This window comes from Sorex fumeus, unplaced genomic scaffold (genome assembly GCF_029834395.1).
Source record: "Sorex fumeus unplaced genomic scaffold, SorFum_2.1 ptg000011l, whole genome shotgun sequence".
Taxonomy (NCBI): Eukaryota; Metazoa; Chordata; class Mammalia; order Eulipotyphla; family Soricidae; genus Sorex; species Sorex fumeus.
Window position 1 is genome coordinate 5,292,898 of NW_026606068.1, and position 18,378 is coordinate 5,311,275.

Sequence of the window (18,378 nt, forward strand, 5' to 3'; positions counted from 1 at the left end):
AGCAGACTCACCTGCTTGAACACGTCTTCGTCCTGGTGAGTGGTTCTCACAAGCTCCTGAATGAAGCCGTACGGGAGATTCCGGCAGAGCATGTAGGGCACCAGGAAGGAAGGCTGCTGCGGGGACCTGGGGCCGGGCCGGGACAGCAGTGAGCGAGCGCCAACGCTCTCCAAACACCGCCCTGGCCTGCAGCAAGCTTGCCCTTCCTAGCACTAAGCACCACTTTTTTTTTCTTTTTTTTTTTTGGTCTGACAAATAAAATGATAGAAGTTTCAAAGAACGGATCTATTTCTAACTGCAGCTCTTTAAAACACAAAGCGGTCTCTTTGGGGGCTTGAGAGGCAGTACAGAGGCGCTGCCTTGCACATGGCTGACCCGGGTTCAATCCCCAGCATCCCGCAGGGTCCTCAAGTTCCTCCAGGAGTGATCCCTGAGCACCACCCGGGAAGACTCCCCCAAAACCACCAGCGCCAAGCAAGTCTCTCATTTTTTCTGCCTCATCCAATTGATAAATAGGTCAGCAATGCTTAAGGACTTAATTTTTCCATTCTATGATACACATATACCATTTTTCTTTTTGAGATCTTTCAAAACCCCTGGCTACAGGACAGAAAATGATAGCAGAAAATCTACAACAAGTTAAGATTACCACTTCTCCCTTTAAGTCGTTTTGCATACAAAAGAATGAAATATACAATATAACCCTTTTCTTAAACTTAAAACCTTTATTTGTAGAAACATAAAACCCCCGTACTTGGATGTGTGCTCAGTTTTCTAACCCACGACTGCTCCTTATCACAGAGCCAGACTCTGTGGGGAAAGAGATCTGTGTGCTTTTGTGAGCCCCTTCGATGGGGCTCAAGCAGCTGCTTTTTCCTCTTGGTTTCTGGGTCATACCCAGATCAGCAGTTACACCTGGCTCTGCACTCAGGAATCAACTCCTGGAGGGCTTGGGGGACCATAGAGGATGCCAGGGATCGAACCCAGGTCAGCGGTCAACCTGCTATACAATCTGTCCCCAAAATGAGTTTGATATTTTTTGTTTCGGGGTGACGCCTGGTGATGCCCAGGGGTCACTCCTGGCTCTGCACTCAGGAATCACTCCTGGCAGTGCTCGGGGGGACCATACAGATGCGCAAGATCAAAACCAGATCAGACACATGCCAGGCCCTGCCCACTGCACTCTCTCTCTGGCCCTTAAGGAGGTGGTTTGAAATGAAAATACAAATGTGCTGCCTCGGTGTCCACCCACGTCAGCAGTGATGTAGCTCCACGGAGGACGAGAGGACAGAGAACTCTTCAAACATCCCTGAGTTCTTTTTAGAAAGGGTTTCGCCTACCTAGGAGCAAAGCGTGCTGGGGTCCGGAGAGAGGCGGGACGGAGACCGTCTCGTTCCTGGCCGGGAGAAAGGGGCCAGGGCGGCACGGGGGAGGGGGAAGAGGTTCCTACCTTGGCTGAGTGAGGGAGCCCTGGAGCACGAGCGCCGTGTGGGAGATGCACTGGGAGCGGATGTTGCTCAGAAGCTGGCTGACTGCGGGCTGGCTGCACATCTGCAGAGGAGGGGACGGCAGGTTACCGACGCGCAACCAGCCTGGCTGCAGCCTCAGGCGTCCCCCAGCACGTGGGCACAGGCAGGGAAGCGACGGGGATGGCGTCGGCCAGGGGTGCAGCGGGCGCTCGGGCGCCACCAAGACGCCCACATCCTTGGCTTTCGCTCAGGTTCGAGAGGCGAAGGAAGTGATGGGGAACCCCCGGATCAGCTTCTAAGGGAGCCGCGGGGCGGGAACGAAACAAGCCAGTCGGGAGTCAGCAAGGAGGAGCTGACCCAGGCACCGGCTGTGCCATTTCATTATCTCGGTGGTCCTGATGATTTCCCCGCATCCCTGAGGTTCCTACTTACAGGGGGAAGAATACTATTTCCCGGTCACACGGGGAGCAGCAAACAACCAAAGCGGCTCAGCACTGGGCCTGGTGAGAACTAGGACAATGGTGTCACATCTCGACAACAAGGGCCCACCAATCTCGGGGACAACGTCACTGGGCCCTGGACTCCTCCCTCCACCCAGCCCGGGGCCAAGTAATTGTCCACCTGTCTCTTTCCTGGCTAAATCAGTACATGAACACTCCAAAGGGGAGGGGAATTACAGATGGACCACTAACCAGGAGTGTGTGTGTGTGTGTGTGTGTGTGTGTGTGTGTGTGTATGCATGTGCGTGCACGCCTGTCATATTAGCTTTGTTTTCTGGGGCGGGGGCGAGGAGAGGTTGGCCACACCTGGTGATGCACAGCTCGGCATCCCACATGGTCCCCTGAGCACCGCCAGGAGTAAGTCCTGAGTGCAAAGCCAGGAGTAGCCCCTGTGCATTGCCGGGTGTGACCCAAAAAAGCAAAAAAAAAAAAAAAAAACCAGAATAGTGTGTGCACTATTATCCTTAGGAGGATTATTGGTCACTAACCAGACTAACCAGGTGTGTGTGTGTGTGTGTGTGTGTGTGTGTGTGTGTGTGTGTGAAAAGAAAAAAGAAGTTGTATCATGTTACTCTGACTGGGGTTACTGATCACTAACCAGGCTGTTTGTGTCAATGACTGTGTGTGTGTGTGTAATGGAGCTAATGTCCTAGTACCTTGAGGGGGATCACTGATCACTAACCAGGAGCGTATGCGTGTGTGTGTGCGTGTACGCACGTGCGCGCACACCCGTGTGTAAGTGGAACGCAGCCGTGCGCGTTACCTTTGGTGCCTTCTTCTCCTCTATCCCCACTCGGTCGAAACACTCGATGAGGTAGTTCAGCATGTCCGTCTCCTTGCAGGTGTCGATGGTGAAGTGGTCGCTGTAGGAGTCCCAAGTGCTCGCCCCGCCAGAGGCTCCCAAACTTTCCGGGAGAGAAGAGAAAAGGGGAGAGTCTCGTCTCTCGCTCGCTCACCCCTGGGATAGGGGCGACGAGCAGCAGCACACCTGTTAGAAGGCCCGAGCCCCGACACAGCCCCACCCCCGCCCGCCGCCCCGCGCCCCCTTGGCAAACACGTCACCGCTAGCAGAGGCCGCCCAGCTGCACAGCACCTGACCTGCTGGCCGGGCACCTGCCACCCAGGAAGACGAAGGCCAGGTCCAAGGGCTGGCCCGGGAAGGGTGTGCCCACGCACAAGCCACACTGGCCGCTGCACGCAGGGACGTGGGGGAAAAGGACAAGACCAGGCCCCGGGGAGCCGCCACAGCACCCCTCCTCTTCTGGCCATAGGCTCAGCACGGAGCACACTGAACACACACACACACACACACACACACACACACACACACACACACACACTTCCAGCACTTTCTGTGAAAAAGCCTATCAAAACACATTGCTCAGCACTAGGCAACACACACACACACACACACACACACACCCCAGCATGTTTTTTCTGTGTGAAAGCCCATCAAAGCCCCGCGTGCGGGTCGGGCCTCAGGCCAGGCGGCAGGAAACTCGATTCTCGCTCAGAGCCAGACACAGTCGCGAGAGGGGGCGGGGAGGCGGCACCAAGTCTCAGTCACCGTAACCCACGGACTCACTGGGTCTGAGCCACGAGACACAGACTCATCTTGGCACAGGAGGAAGCCAGCTTTGAAATGAAAAGGAAACGTGTGAAGAGAAACTTCTAAAAACGACCCAGGCAAGGAGAGAAGGGCTGGGAGAACATGGAGGCCCCACTCAACCTGGGCACACGGCAGAAGCAGAAACGGACAGCAGGCCACGGGGGAAGGAAAGGGAGGCGCCTGCCTCCACGGACAGCGTGGGCTCGGTTCCCAGCACCCCGTGTGGTCACCCGAGCCCTGGGCACCAGCAGGCACAGCAACGTTATGGTGCCCCGGGCACAGGCATGGGGAAAGAGCGTGGACGGCAGGGGACACATCTCTGACTTACTCAGTAATTCAGGAAAACCAGCAAACTCGAGGAAACCTGGTATGCAGCCAAGGAGACAGGACGCCAGGGTCCCCGTCCCGGCTGCAGGTGCGACCGACCCGGCCACTGGGATGCCTATGACTTAACTGCAGGGCCTGGCAGAAAGGAAGGCCCACGGGCTCCTGCTGGCGACTGGCAAGCACCCCCCACTCCCCCCAAAGCAGTGCAGGGACAGGCAGCAGCGGGGGGGAGCCCTCAAGAGAACATCCAGAGAGAGAGTACAGCGGAGATGGCTCCTGCCTTGCAAGCAGACGGCTGGGTTCGATTCCCGGCTTCCCAAACAGCCTCCTGGGCCAGGAGGAAGCCCTGAGCATGAGGAGGAGGAAGAGGAGGAGGAAGAGGGGGAGGGGCAGTTCCCAGGGCATGAGCACGGGCCCTGCATGTGGGAGCCCCAGGTGAGATCCCCAGCACTGCCTGGACCCCCAGCACCACTGGCAGTGGACCCTGGTGACCACCTGCCATGGCCCCCAACAGCAAACCAAGGAAAGCCCTGCGGCTTGTGCTCTTGTTACCTCGGGGAGTTTCGACTTCTGCCTGCCTTGTGCTAGCGCTGACAACCAAGCCAGAGACCAGGCCCCAAGCCGCATCACAGAGTCGCTGGGCACTGCCCCGTGGGTGAAGTTAGGATCGCTGGAGTTGATCGCTTGGAAGGGAGACGCCATCCCACTGAAAGGAGGGCTGCGGCCAGGGATGGGTCTGGCGGGGTGGTGGGGGGGGGGGGTCCTCACACGCCAGGAAGTGGAAACAAAAGGCCGACCCAACGGGAAAGGCTGAGCCAAGCCCAGCATGCAGCTGTGAGGGGGCCAAGCAGACCCGGGCCGAGTGGAGACGGGCGCAGGCCTCAGCAGACACGAGAGGCGGCCCCCTCCAGCCAAACAGGCATCAGAATCCCCCCCTTGGTGAGGCCATGACCAGCAGCATACAGACGGCACCCGCAGTGCTGGGCGGCAAGGGTGCCAGGGATATACTCAGGGCCACGCTGTCTCTCTCCCAGCTCTGTCGGCTCCGCAGACGCACAAGGGCGATGCTGTGAGGGCAGGAGGGACAGGCCCACGGGAAGGGCACTTGCTTTGCACGTGGTGGACCCTGTTTCGATCCCAGGCACCCGTATGGTCCCCTGAACCCTGGCAGGAGTAATTCGTGAGCACAGAGCCAGGAGTAACCCCCGAGCATCATTGGGTGTATTGCCCGAACAGGTATTTGGAATTTGGCTCTAAAGGAGAAAGGGGCAAAGAACTTAGATGCGAGACGAAGACGCTATCAGGAAACTTTTGTTTCTGGTTTTGGGCCACGTCCAACAGTGCACAGGAGCTACGCCCGGGCTCAGGGTTCAGTGCTCAGAGGTCACCCCTAGTGGTGTCTGGGGAATCCTATGATGAGGGCCTCAAACCCGCACCACCCACAGCCAATCATCTGCTGCCACCCACTGAGCTATTTCTCTGGCACTCAATAAACATTTTGATATTCTCTTTTCCCCTTAAAAATGGTACAAAATTCCACATCCAAAAGAACAAAAGCAACCGGTGCTGGCGTGGATGTGGCGAGAAAGGGACCCTCCTTGACTGCTGGTGGGAATGCCGACTGGTTCAGCCCTTTTGGAAAACAGTTTGGACGTTTCTCAAAAAATTAGAAATTGAGCTCCCATTTGACCTAGCAATACCACTGCTGGGAAAATATCCCGGAGAGGCAAAAAAGCATAGTCGAAGTAACATCTGCACATCTATGTTCACTGCTGCACTGTTCACAATAGCCAAAATCTGGAAAAAACCCGAGCGCCCAAAAACAGATGACTGGTTAAAGAAACTTTGGTACATCTACATAATGGAGTACTATGCAGCTGTTAGAAAAGATGAAGTCATGAAATTTGCATACAAGTGGTACTACATGGAAAGTATCATGCTAAGTGAAATGAGTCAGAAAGAGAGGGACAGACATAGAAAGATTGCATTCATCTGGGGAACATAAAGTAACAAACTGGGAGACTAACATCCAAGAATAGCCGAGATAAGTACCAGGAGGTTCACCCTATGGCTTGGAGGCCAGTCGCACATGCTAGGGGAGAAGGCAGCTCAGATAGAGAGGGGAGCACCAACTAAAGGGTATTGGGAGGATCCTCCCAGGATGAGAGATACATGCTGAAAATACACTATAGACCGAACACGACTGCCACTCAATGCCCCTTTTGTAAACCACAGCACCCAAAAGGAGAGAGAGAACAAAAGGGAATGCCCTGCCACAAGGGGGGTAAGGGGGTGGGAGGGATAGTGGGAGCACTGGAGGTGGGGAATGGGCACTGGTGGAGGGATGGGTACTCAATCATTGTGTAACTGAAACCCAAGCACAAAATTTGTAAGTCTACAACTGTACCTCATGGTGTTTCACTAATTTAAAAAAAAAAAGGTACAAAATTCATGTCACTTTACAACTGTGACATGTGGAATATCAGGAATTTGGGAGGGCTGGGGCTGGAGCAATAGCACAGCGGGAAAGGCATTTGCCTGGCACGTAGCCGACTTGGGTTCGATCCCCAACAAACACCCCACAGGGTCCCCCAAGCACTGCCAGGAGAGATCCCGGAGTGCAGAGCCAGGAGAAACACGGAAGCATCTCTGGGTGTGGCCCCCAAACAAAAAATAAATTAAACAAGGGGGTGGGGTATCTTCCAGTGATGTGGCGTGCTCGGGCCTGGCACCGCTGAGGTCACCAACAGAGTATGGGGTCCTGCCAGGGGCCACAGCCTCAGAAGCATCTGTGTACCCCTCCTCCCAGGAGAACAGAACCACTTTCCAATAACAGCACCAGGCTGGATTTATAATTTGTATCTGTACAAACTGGATTCCTTTCTGGGCCACGCCTAGCCCTGCTCAGGGCTTCCTCCTGGCTCAGGAATCACTCCTGGTGTTGCTCGGGGACCATATGGGGTGCTGGGTCGGCCGCGTGCAAGGTAGGCGCCCTCCCCACCGTAATACAGCTCCAGTCCCTGAATTCCATTTTAAATGTACCAAGAAAACTTGTTTCTTCCAAAATTTCCCTGCAGCTTCTTTTCTGCTGCCACAGGAATAATAACTCCCTCTTTTCGGTCGCCGATGCCGGGGTTTTGCACCTCCCCAGAGAAGTGAGAGCAGTGCTGTATTCCGTGGCGTCAGCGCCCCCTGGGCTCGGTGGGCGGGTGGGGCGTGGCCCCCAGACGAACAGGGCAGCCTGTCCACGGGCCTGGAGGAGGACAGAGGGACCAAAGAACACCAAGTGCTTGGAAAAACCCAAAGCAGAAAGTCTTTGCCTATTTCCTTTGTCAGTCACCTCAATGCTGTCTGGGAACGCTCAATGGCAGCGACCTAGAGAATGAATCCACAGGGGCAGGAGCGATAGCACAGCGGGGAGGGCGTTTGCCTTGCACGCGGCCGACCCGGGTTCGATTCCCAACATCCCATATGGTCCCCCGAGCACTGCCAGGAGGAATTCCTGAGTGCATGAGCCAGGAGTAACACCTGTGCATTGCCGGGAGTGACCCAAAAAGGAAAAAAAAAAAAAAAAAAAAGAGGATGAATCCACAGAGCGAGGGCATATGTGAGTGTGTGTGCGTGCGTGTGTGTACGTGCATGTGTGTGCCCCAGCAAAGGAGGTGTGTGCATACTGTGTGTGATGTGTGTGTGTGTGTGCACCAGCTACAGGGGCATGTGTGATGTGTGTGTTGCATGCATGCGTGCCCACAGCAGGGCAGGAATTCCGATGTGTGCGCGCACGTGTGCTATCCAGAGGAGTGCATATGGTGTTAAGGCGCGCACCAGCTAGAGGCATGGGGGGTGCTGCCAGGGGAGTCGGGACGTGACCCCAACTTTGCATGCTGGATGATGCCCCCTTCCTGGCTGTGTCATGCCTCTGCCCGGCAGGGAGCCATCAAACCAGGGTGCAGGAATAAGCCGCACAAGCCCCTTCCTCTCTGAGGCGCGTGACTCTCAGTTATCTGAGGAGGAGAAAAGCCAACTTCCTAGGAAATCGCCCGTGACCTCCCTGGAGCGACCCTCGCACCTGTCACCTCCACCCCCAGAAACTGGACAGGTGGCGGCGAGCCCGTGAGCCTTCCGAGGGAAGGACACAGCACGGTGCATCTTCTCGAACATTCCCCTTCCAAGGGCAGAACGGCTGGCATCAAAGCCAACGACGCTCTGGGAGGGCAAACCTGAAAGGGGATGAGAAACCCGCCTCTCACCCCCGTGACCGCGGGTCTCTGCGCTCACCCTGCCCACACACATTCCTTAGTCCCGAGGGTTTCCTGGCTTCACATGCCTTTCGCTCAGAACCTGCAAAACCCGGACCCAAGTTCCTCTTTCAGGACAGACAGACAGGGGTGCAACGCGGCTCTTTCTCACCAAAGACAGAGGAATGACCCAAAAGGAACAAGGTGACGGGGGACCCCCGGAACCAGAGTGTGGCAGGAAGGTAGCACAGGGTGGGGGTTCAGGGGTGACCTGGAAGTGCAGGGGATTAGAGGGGTGACCTAGGTCTTCAAGGAGTTAAAGGGGTGACCTGGGGGTACAGGGAATTAGAGGGGTAACCTGGGGGTGCAGGGGGTTGGAGGGGTGACCTGGGGGTGCAGGGGGGTGGAAGGGTCACCTGGGGGGCAGGGGCGAGCGGGGTTATAGGAGCAAGCTGTGGTTTAAGGGGTGACCTGGAGGTGCAGCAGTGACCTGGGGTACAGAAGCAAGCTTCAGGTTATGGGGGTGACCTGGGACAGGACCAGCTGGGGTGCAGGCTCTGGGAGGGGTCAGGGCGTGCTCCTGGGGGGCTCAGGGGAGCATTCATTCTGAGCTCTGCCATGCTGCTGGACGCCCAGCACGCCAGAACACCGTCACTTCCTGATTCCACGATGAGAATCACTTCCTGCACATCTGTAGGCGCCACATATAGGGCAGGTCCAGAGAAGGGAGCGGACGCTGCAGACCGTCTCTCCGTTAGGAAACACCAAAGTGAGGGGGGCTGAGAGATCCCGCACCCCAGCAAAGCCAGCCTGGCCTGGAGGGGGGCAGGGACGGGCACCGCCAGAGGGTGAGTACCACCAAGTCCCATGCAGAAGAACAGGCATGGAAAGCCCTGGAACGCTGCACACACCAACCTTCTGGACAGATGCCCGGCGGGCACCAACAGCCCCTGCTCGCCCAACGGCCATCCACCTTAATGAGGTGCACGACTCCCGCCGCGCCGCTATTTTTAGCCCAGAGTTATTTCTGAACCCAACGGGTCCGGAGGAAATTTCGATTTAAGAGCACATCTGAGACCATGAGTCAGCGGCAGGGAAGAAGGTGCTATTATTGTAAGCTCGGGCTCAGAGTCACCTCGGAAACCATGGGCCGCCGGCCTGCCCAGAGAGTGGCTTCAGCTCCACCAAGGTCAAAGGTGATGCTGAAAACCAAGGTGAGCCGTGGAGGCACGGTCCCCGCCTGCCCCCAGGGACTCATCCCCACGCGCTCTCCCGTGGACAGGGACGTGAGTCTGGCCCCAGCGGGCGCCCCGGCCAGCCTTTCCTCCAGCCAGGGGGAGGAACATGGGCACGTCCTCCTCCCTGTGGGCTCCCTGAGCACCAGGCACTTTTGAGAGAGGGGAAAGGGGCTGACTCCTGGCTAAGGCTCCCACTGGTGCTCCTTTCTCGGAAGCAGCCCACCTGAGCTCTCCTCCAAACCCAGTGACCAATGCCAGAGCGACGTGACACCAACAAAGGGTCGCCCTGCTATGGGGCACGCCCGGTTCAGTGCTCGGGGGAGAGGAGAGACCATGGGGAGCTGGGGTGCAAGCCCGCAGCCCCCACATGCAAAGTCTGCGCCCCAGCCTTCTGAGCCCCCCTCCACCCTGTTCCTGCCCTGGCGACCCCCCGGGCCACCTCTCTGTGCTGGGATGCAGGGCACCCCCTAACCAGGGCGCACAGACATTAGTTCTTAAGCGCTGGGGCTCATGCAGGCATCACACTCCTCGGATACCTGGGCCCAAACTGGACACAGGCAAACTCATCACCACCACCTTCATCCTCTTCTGCTCCATCTTCATCACTACTGTCCCCAGAAAGCGCGAGGAAGAGGAAGGAGAAGGGACTGTCGTATGGACTAGCGCAACAGAAGCAGAAAAGGTCATCAGGGTACAGAGGAAAACCCACGGCAGCCCCCCACCCCCGACCCCTCAGGAGGGAAATCTCACCCGGAAGTCCCCCGCAACCCAAGCACACATGCAGCCAAGCACATCCCCAGCGTGGGGCTGAGCGGCACGAGTGGGTCACCGAGGTATCTCTAAGAGGCAGACAGCACAGCACCGGGGAGAGACGGGGCCCACCCAACCAGAGTCGGCAGGAGCGCCCCTCTCCCCCCAGTCAGACGAGAACTGCATCTCATGGAACGGAATAAAACGAAATAAAACACAACGGACTAAAACGCCCAAGTATGGTTCTGTGAGCCCCGACCCTCCAGCTTAGGCAGCCCTGCCTCGGGGATGCACCTCGAGGGGACAAGATGGGGAGTGAGTACGGGGGGGGGGGGGGGGGGGGGCGGGGGGGGGTGACGGGGACGGGCGTGGCCACAGCAGCCCCCCCTCCCCATGTTATAAGGAAGCTTGGCCGAAGCAGCAAGCCGGGCAGCAATTAGGGTCACACACTGGGGCGCCCGGCCCGGGCTCAGCCCCTTTCTCCGGCGACTAAGTACCTCGGGGAAATCCTCAGGGAGGAGGGCCGTCTGCCGGCGGTGGCGGCTGGGAGCAGGGGCCCGCCATCGGGGGCCGTGAGTGTGGATGGGCCGGCAGGCACTGCGGGAGGGCTACCGGCCAGAGCGGACAGGCTTGAGGTGGTTGGGGGCCGGGGCGTGCCAGGAGCGCCCCAGGGGTGCGTGACCGTGTAGGGCCGGTACCGGGGAGAGGCTGTGCCAGGCCACAGGGCGGCGCGGACAGGCGAGGCGAGACAGGGGCAGGCGCCCGGGCTGGGGGTGGGGCTAGTCTCATAGAGGCTACGGTGCAGAGAGAGGAAGGAGAAGCTGAGGACAGAACCGGAGTGAACAGCGTCCGAGGAAAGCCGCAGCTGTGAGGGCCAAGTGCCGTTCTGCAGGGGGGCGGACGCGCGGAGCCCCCGCGCTGACCGAGAGGGTCCACTTACGAGATGGCCACGTCGACTCTCCGGAGAAGAAATCTGCCCCCGGCAGAGCGCCAGCCAGCGCTCGGGGACTGTGCGTGCCAACGCCCCAACCCCGAGCCCAACCCCGACGAGAGCGAGCTAGGGCAGCCACGCCCTGCCCGGCCCCCCACTGACCTGGACAGGGAGCCGACCCCGAGGGAGCCCACGCTGCAGAGCATGGGGCTGGTGCCCGGGTTGGAGCCAGCATTGAGCAGGAGACTGCGGTCCGGGGACCGAGCGGCCGCGGTGATGGGCTGGGACGTGGCCGTCAGACTGGCAAACGGGTTTTCGTCGCGAGTCTGGGTGGACATCATTAGCACTTCCATCAAAATCTGGCCAATCAAATCCTTAAAGTCTGAGAACACTGTGGGAGGGGCAGGAGAAAGGCGGGGGTCACACATGGTCCTGTTAAGTGGGGCTCAGGGGTCACACGGTCCTGGTCAGGCTGAGGGGGGGATCACACGGTCCTGAAGAGTCAGGCTGAGGGGGTGACACAGTCCTGAACAGTCGGATGAGAGGGTCACACGGTCCTGAAGAGTCAGGCTGAGGGGGCCACACACAGTCCTGAGGAGTCGGGCTGAGGTGGTCATACACGGTCCTGAACAGTCGGGCTAAGAGGGTCCCACACGGGACTGAACAGGGGAGGGGCTGGAGCAGAGAAAAACGCGCTGGCACAGGGTCAGCCCAGATTCAATCCCTGGCAGCCCACAGGGTCCCCCCAACCCACCAGGGGTGATCCCTGAGCACAGAGCCAGGAGTCAGCCCTGAAGACAGGTCAGCGTGGCCCAATTTAAAAAAACAACCGTGTCCTGGAAGAACGGAATCCGGAGACTGACCAGACGCGGCCGCGCAGGCTGCCGAGCTGCTGCCCCCACCTCGACTCCAGCTTCGGAGACCCCAGACCACGCCTGGAAGCACCAGCCGGGCTCGGGGCAGTGGAGGCATCCAGCACTCAGCTCCACCCGCTGCAGGAGCACGGGGACCCGGCTCCTGCCCAGGCTCCTGTGGGCACAGTGAACTGAGCCCGGTCCCCCAAAGGCCCGCCTGAAGGAAAAGGTGGGCGAAGCCCGGGGTCTTGGCACTGCAGCCACAGACAGGGCTAGGGCGGCATTACAAAAGGCAGCCGGGAAGCGCAGAAAAATACAGCAATGAGATCGCCTTGAGAAGCCATTTAGTGAGATTCCCTGTGCTGGGGAGCTGGGAGACAGGTCACAGGGTGTGCGCCCCCTGCGCTGCCAGGAAGTGCCCTCGCTGAGAGAATCCCCGGGGACAGGGAGGACAGCGGGGAGGACGCTTGCGCTGCGTGCGGCTGACGTGGGTTCCAGCCCCAGCATCCCACTGACCCTCTGAGCACTGCCAGGAGCGAGCCCTGAGTGCAGAGCCAGGGGTCAGCCCTGAGCATTCCCTGCGTGGCCCCCAAACAAAAGAAAAACAAAAAGAAAAAATTCTCTGGGGAGGGCTAGGACAGCAGCGAGTGTGCAGGCCTCGTACCCGGACAACCCAGATTCGATCCCCAGCACCCCACATGTGCACTGCCAGGAGTGACCCGACACAGAGTCAGGAATAAGGCTTGAGCACCAACGAGGTGTGGGCCAAATAATAAAAAGAAAGAAAAGAAAAATGGACGGGGGAATTCTGTGAGGAGAGGGAAAAAGGAAAATTTGCATCTGGAGACATTCACATATGGATGCAGTTTCCTTGACAGAAATCAGGGAAGTCCAAGAGCAGGGCGGGTTCTCTCCCGGAATGCACAGGCTCAGGAGAGATGCCCCGCGGGGGAAGATGCCCCTCCCCGAGTCCGACCCACCTTCTTTTGGGTTCTGCTTAAACTGCGCAGAGAGGGAGGAGAGGAAGATGACGTCCCGGTCACGGTCCTTCCAGGACACACGGAAGATCTTACAGACCAGCTGCAAGGCTTGTTCCTCAGACACCTCCGAAGCCGAGGGGGGCTCCTTGCAAGAAAGAAGATCGAGGGATTAGCGCCAAGAAGCCGATGCCGGGGGCAGGGACAGCCGCAGAAATCCAACCCGCACAGTAGGAAGGGGGACCAGGGGCCCAAGCTAACAGTCGAGGTCACGAACCATTTCCTCCCGTCACTTCTCCAGGACCACACACTTCTCCCGCCTTGCCCCCAGATAAAATCACTCAACAAACGCACACAGCCTTTTCCTAAACACGGGGCAATGAGCTCAGACGGCAGCAAACCCTGAGCCTTGACACATCCCAAAGCTTCACTCTGCCGTGGGGTCGGCCTCCGCTTGCTCCAGCTACCAATCAGCCCCCGGGAAGCTAAGATCCATGCGGGATTACTGGTTTATGGGAAAGGACAACAGAAAGATTCTAACCAGCTGGAAGGGAATTCCTTACAAAAGCGTGGCCTCAAACAAATGACTGAAGGTTTTCTCGGAAAGAGGGCCCGAGGGGAGTGTGCCGCCACGTGGAGATGAGCCAGGCCAGCGCCCACGGATCAGCACAGCGAGCTACACACGCGACCTCCAGCCCACCCACACCCCCGGGTCGGCAGAGAGATGCCAACCTCGACCACCCAACTGTGCTCAAGAGACACAGGGCTGGAGAGATAGGACAGCGGCCGACCCGGATTCGATCCCCAGCATCCCAGACAGGTCCCCAAGGCCCACCAGGAGTGGTCCCTCAATGCAGTGGACTAAATACAAAAGAGCGAGGTAGGGGGAGAGAGGGGGAGAGAGAGGAAAGGAGGGAGAGAGAGGGAGACGGAGCTCCAGAGAGCGCTCCCCTGGCAGCGGTCGGGCAGGTGGGCGCTGAGGGGGACCCGGGCCTCACACGGCAGGAGTGGAGCGGGCCCACATTTCGCCAACCTTTTCCCCGAGGCTCCTCTTCTCGCGCCGATCGCTCTCGTCCACCTCCATGTTCTCGATCCCTGAATCCACATCCACCTGGGACATGCTTAAGACACAAAGAACAAGCGAGCCTTGTTGGGTGCCCAACTCCACCACCCAACATCCACGGCTGCTGGTTGGGTGAGCTTGGAAGTACTGGCACCGCACCAGTCGCCCAGGCAAACTGCGCCAAGCTCGTCTTCGGGAGGAGAACCCCGATTTTATACCAGACGCTTGGAAAAACTTTTCCCAAGCTGCTTTTTTTTTGGGGGGGGGAAGACGGGTGGGGGCGTCATCACCCATCAGAGCACCTTTTCTGTACTTTTCAGCTGCTGTTGGTTTGGGGCCTCCCAGGAGGTGCTGGAGGTTGGGGAGGGGGCAGGCCCCAGGTGGCCCCCAGCAGTGCCTGGGGCTGTCGGGAACACACTGGCGATGCTCGAGGGGGCAGGCGCTCTCCCACGGAGCCAGGACCCGCCACTGAGTTGTGCTTTCAATTTCCTTTGATAAATGAATTAGCTTCGTTCTGTTTTTTTTTTTTTCCTTTGGAAGCCCAGGTGTGCTCAGGACTCGACCCCGACTCTGTTCTCGGGATCACTCCCACGGGTGCTGGGACCAATACGGGGTGCTGGGGGTGGAGTCCAGGTCAGCTGCCCGCCATGCTAGCTCCTTCCCACTGTGCCATCTCTCCAGGCTCAGACTTCCTTTGAACTTTATTTAAATGCACATTCCTGTACCTGACTACTTCTACATCTATAATCCCAGAACCCTTGAGCCTCTGAGCGTGCAATTCTGTCCTTACCTTTTTATTTATTTATTTATTTTGGTTTTGGGGCCACACCCGGCAATCCCCAGGGTGACTCCTGACTCTGTGCTTGAGAATCACTCCTGGTGGTGCTCAGGGGACCATGTGGGATGTCGGCAAATGAACCTGGGTCAGCCGCCACATGCAGACAAGTGTCCTGCTGCTGCACCTCAGCTCCAGCGAGCTCCTTACAAGGGTAGAGCTAATTCCCTCGCAGGCTGTCTCTAAGTGGGTTTCCTGATTCCTGCCTGCGCCATCTTCCTACGGCAATTATCTGGAAACGTGGCTGACGTGTGAGTCTTGACTCTGCTGCACCCACGTGGGGGCTCGGGGCCTGGCTGGGCCTGAGGGTTTGCAGATGGCAGCAATGGTGTAAATCGAATGCTGACCCCTCCCGAAGCCACCTCCAGGCCATGAAACCCATGCTGGTCTGATGGCTGCTAAGACGTTTCTGCTAAGATGAACACAGGTAACAGGAGCAGTTCACATGGCTCTAAGTTGATTCCCACCCCCGGGGACCTGCGCTCTCGCCAGAATGCATCCTCATCCCTCAGCCTGGCCTCGGGCAGGGGGGTCGGGGATCCGGACGCCAACCCAGCTCCAGACAGCAGTGACGCTCGGCCAGCGCCTCAGCCCTGCCACATCCTGGCGTGTCGAGGAAACTGTGCGGGCAACAGAAGTGGCCGGAGGCCAAAGACGGGTCCCAGCCCCAACTCAGACGGGAGGAAGGTCGTGCTTGGGCGGAAGACTGTGCTCGGGAGTCCCGGCCACCCTGCTAGAAGCTCACCCTCTGAGCCCTGCCAACCCGAGCCATTTCCCCAGCAGACACGTGCAGGGACCGAAGGTGCCCGCCAGCGTGGCATCTGCACGTGTCCCTGCAAAGGGAGCCCGATGGCTCCCACCTCGAGGAACTGGGGCTCTGACTTGCGAGGGGCCGGCAGAGTCTGGAGGGGCCAACAGCCTTCCCAGTGCCCGGGCACGGCTGCGCTTACCTCTTTTCGCAGGAGACGCCGTCGATGTCCATGCTCTGGGAGCGTGACAGCGACTGAGACTGGGTTTCGAGGCTGTTGGACGGCGAGCTGCTGAGCGAGCTGACGCCTTCGCTGCTCTGGCTCCGGTGGGCCACACCTGCCGGCAGAGACGAGCACGGCGTGAGCAGCCGCGGGCACGGCGCATGCACGTGGCCGCTCACCGTCGCCGGGCATGGTGGGTGGCACGGGAGGAGCAAGGGCTTGGAAAGAAACCAGCACTGCACGCAGGCCGGGTCTGGCCACCCCTGGACGGCCATGAACCACCCCCAACACCCCTCACCGCAGCCAGGGAGTCTGCAGACCTCCCAGCACCTCCTCGCCTGTTCCAGCCCCCAGTTGCCTAGAAGCTTCCTGGGAGCACCCGAGGCAGAGACGCACAGGGCCGGGGACAGGAAAGCGGGAACCACACACGAGGACAGGCACGGGAGTGTTCGCCAATACTTCCCCGTGCGACAGACCCACCAAGTCGGGCCTCGGATAAGGGTCGTCTACGTGTGGGTCAGACACTCCTGGGTCTCTTCTGAGGTCACACCAGGTGGTCGCTTTTGGTGGTGACGGGGAACCGGAGTCCCCTAGGAAGTCCACTACTGAGTTACATATCTTCTCTGTGATGCTTTGGGGAAACTGAGTCACAGAGCCATCCCTGCCTTTGAAGAGTATCTGGAAGCAGGAACAGGACAGGCTCCTTCTCTGAGCAGCTGCTCATGCAAATTTTTAGGATAACGCTTTGTGCAGAATGAGAAACTGAATTCACGATCACGATCACGACCACGACCATCCTGTTGTTCGTCGATTGCCTCGAGCAGGCCCCAGTAACGTCTCCTTCGTCCTAGCCCTGAGATTTTTTTAAAAAGTGCCATATTCAAGGCTCTTTCAGAGTTAGGAGAATGAGACCCTTCATTGTTACTGGTATTTGGCATATTGGGTACGCCACGGGGAGTTTGCCAGACTCTGCCGTGTGGGCAGGTTACATTCGGTAGCCTGCCAGTTTGTCCAAAGTAGGAATGAGATAATAAGATGTCGCGCGCTTCCGAGAGCTGAGTTTTATAGTCTCTGAGTCTTGGCCATGGATGGGATTACACGGCGCCAGGGGGCCAGTTGGTGGGTGTGACCCTCTCCTACTGGAATTTGGAGGATCTGGATAGAGGATGCTCAGCCCCGATCCGAGCAGGCTTGGAGATCTCAGCCTCGGGACCCACATGCCTCTGTTCCTCTGCTTTGTGCAGAATGAGAAACTGAATTCACTCTGGAAATATCCTTCTCAGAGGGAGGGAGCTCACGCCGGGCACCCGGGAGAAACACGTGCGCGTACACACTTCACCCGGGGCTGGTGAACACTTTCAACAACGCCCATGGCCAGATAGAAAAACAAAGCTGAATCACAGCAGAGACCTTCCCCAAGCAAAGGAGGGAGTCGGCTGCCCAGCCCCAGGAAGTGGAAGAGTCGTGTGCACAGAACGGAAACAACAGCATGGGGGTTCGCGCTGGACAGGGCACAGATCCAACACAGGGCGGGGGAGGGGAGCGTGCAGAAGAACCACCTCCCTCCACACACATGCACAGAAGCTCTCCCAGATTCCGCCCCCCCCCCGGCCCCCCAGACAGTAGTCGGAAGGGGAGAGCCCGCTGCACGCGAAGTACTAACCGGACGTGTCCCCTCCAGAACGGCCCGTTAGCGGGGCCTCTCGGATGTGGTGGCCTTTCGTGAAAGGGTTAAAGGAATTCCTGCCACTGGAGCAGCCCTCCCAAACTGACCTGGGGGGCTTCTGTACAAGAGAGCACCACTTGGGAGGGGAAACGGGACGGGCCTGGTGGCGCCTGGTTCTCCTCTCCCTGGCTGCCAGTTCTCAACTATTATATTTCGCATCTCTTCCGTTTCTTTGAAAACTGAGGGCATGGAACGCTGTTTGCTTGATTTTGGGTAATCATGGCACTGTTCAGAGAACAGGCTCGCTTCCCGCAAGCTGCCGCATCAACCCATGACCCAGGAGAAGGAGGGGATCACAGCGAGCTGCTCAATCTCATTCCTGACACTGAAAACTTCTCTCAGTGTTTTCCATCTTGTGAGCGGTTTATATCGGGCTTACTAACCTTTTATTTATTTATTTATTTATTTATTGCTTTTTGGGTCACACCCGGCGACGCTCAGGGGTTACTCCTGGCTTTGCATTCAGGAACTACTCCTGGCGGTGCTCAGGGATGCTGGGAATCGAACCCGGGTTGGGACCATATGGGATGCTGGGAATCGAACCCGGGTTGGTCGCGTGCAAGGCAAACGCCCTACCCGCTGTGCTATTGCTCCAGCCCCGGGTTTACTGACCTTTTAAAAGAATCTTCTGGTGTCATTGATTTTTCTGTTGTTTTTCTGCCTTCAATTTTGTTGATTTCTTTGTGCCTCTGGACTTTCTTTGTGTATGTTTCGTGGGTATGTGGATTTCTTTGTGTGTAATGAGGTGGGGGGGGTGGGTAGCAGACAGGTTCAGGGAGCCAGGGAGCCCCTTCTGGACAGAGATTCTCAGCCAGCAGGCTGGCAGCTGTGCGGGCACCGCTGGGGCCCCACCCTGCCAGGAGCACCAGTCACACCCGGTAGATGTCATT

General features: G+C 58.2%; 1 protein-coding gene across 1 annotated transcript in view; it reads right to left on the reverse strand.

Annotated features, from left to right (window-relative positions):
• UBE4B (ubiquitination factor E4B) overlaps nt 1–18,378 on the reverse strand; it is an 86,473-nt gene that overhangs the window by 40,353 nt on the left and 27,742 nt on the right. Inside the window, exons 3-9 of the mRNA XM_056110973.1 lie at nt 15,742–15,877; nt 13,927–14,014; nt 12,897–13,041; nt 11,225–11,453; nt 2,733–2,874; nt 1,451–1,551; nt 12–126 (exon numbers count right to left, since the gene is read on the reverse strand). Coding sequence (XP_055966948.1) covers nt 12–126; nt 1,451–1,551; nt 2,733–2,874; nt 11,225–11,453; nt 12,897–13,041; nt 13,927–14,014; nt 15,742–15,877 — 956 coding nt within the window. The remainder of the gene's footprint in view (nt 1–11; nt 127–1,450; nt 1,552–2,732; nt 2,875–11,224; nt 11,454–12,896; nt 13,042–13,926; nt 14,015–15,741; nt 15,878–18,378) is intronic.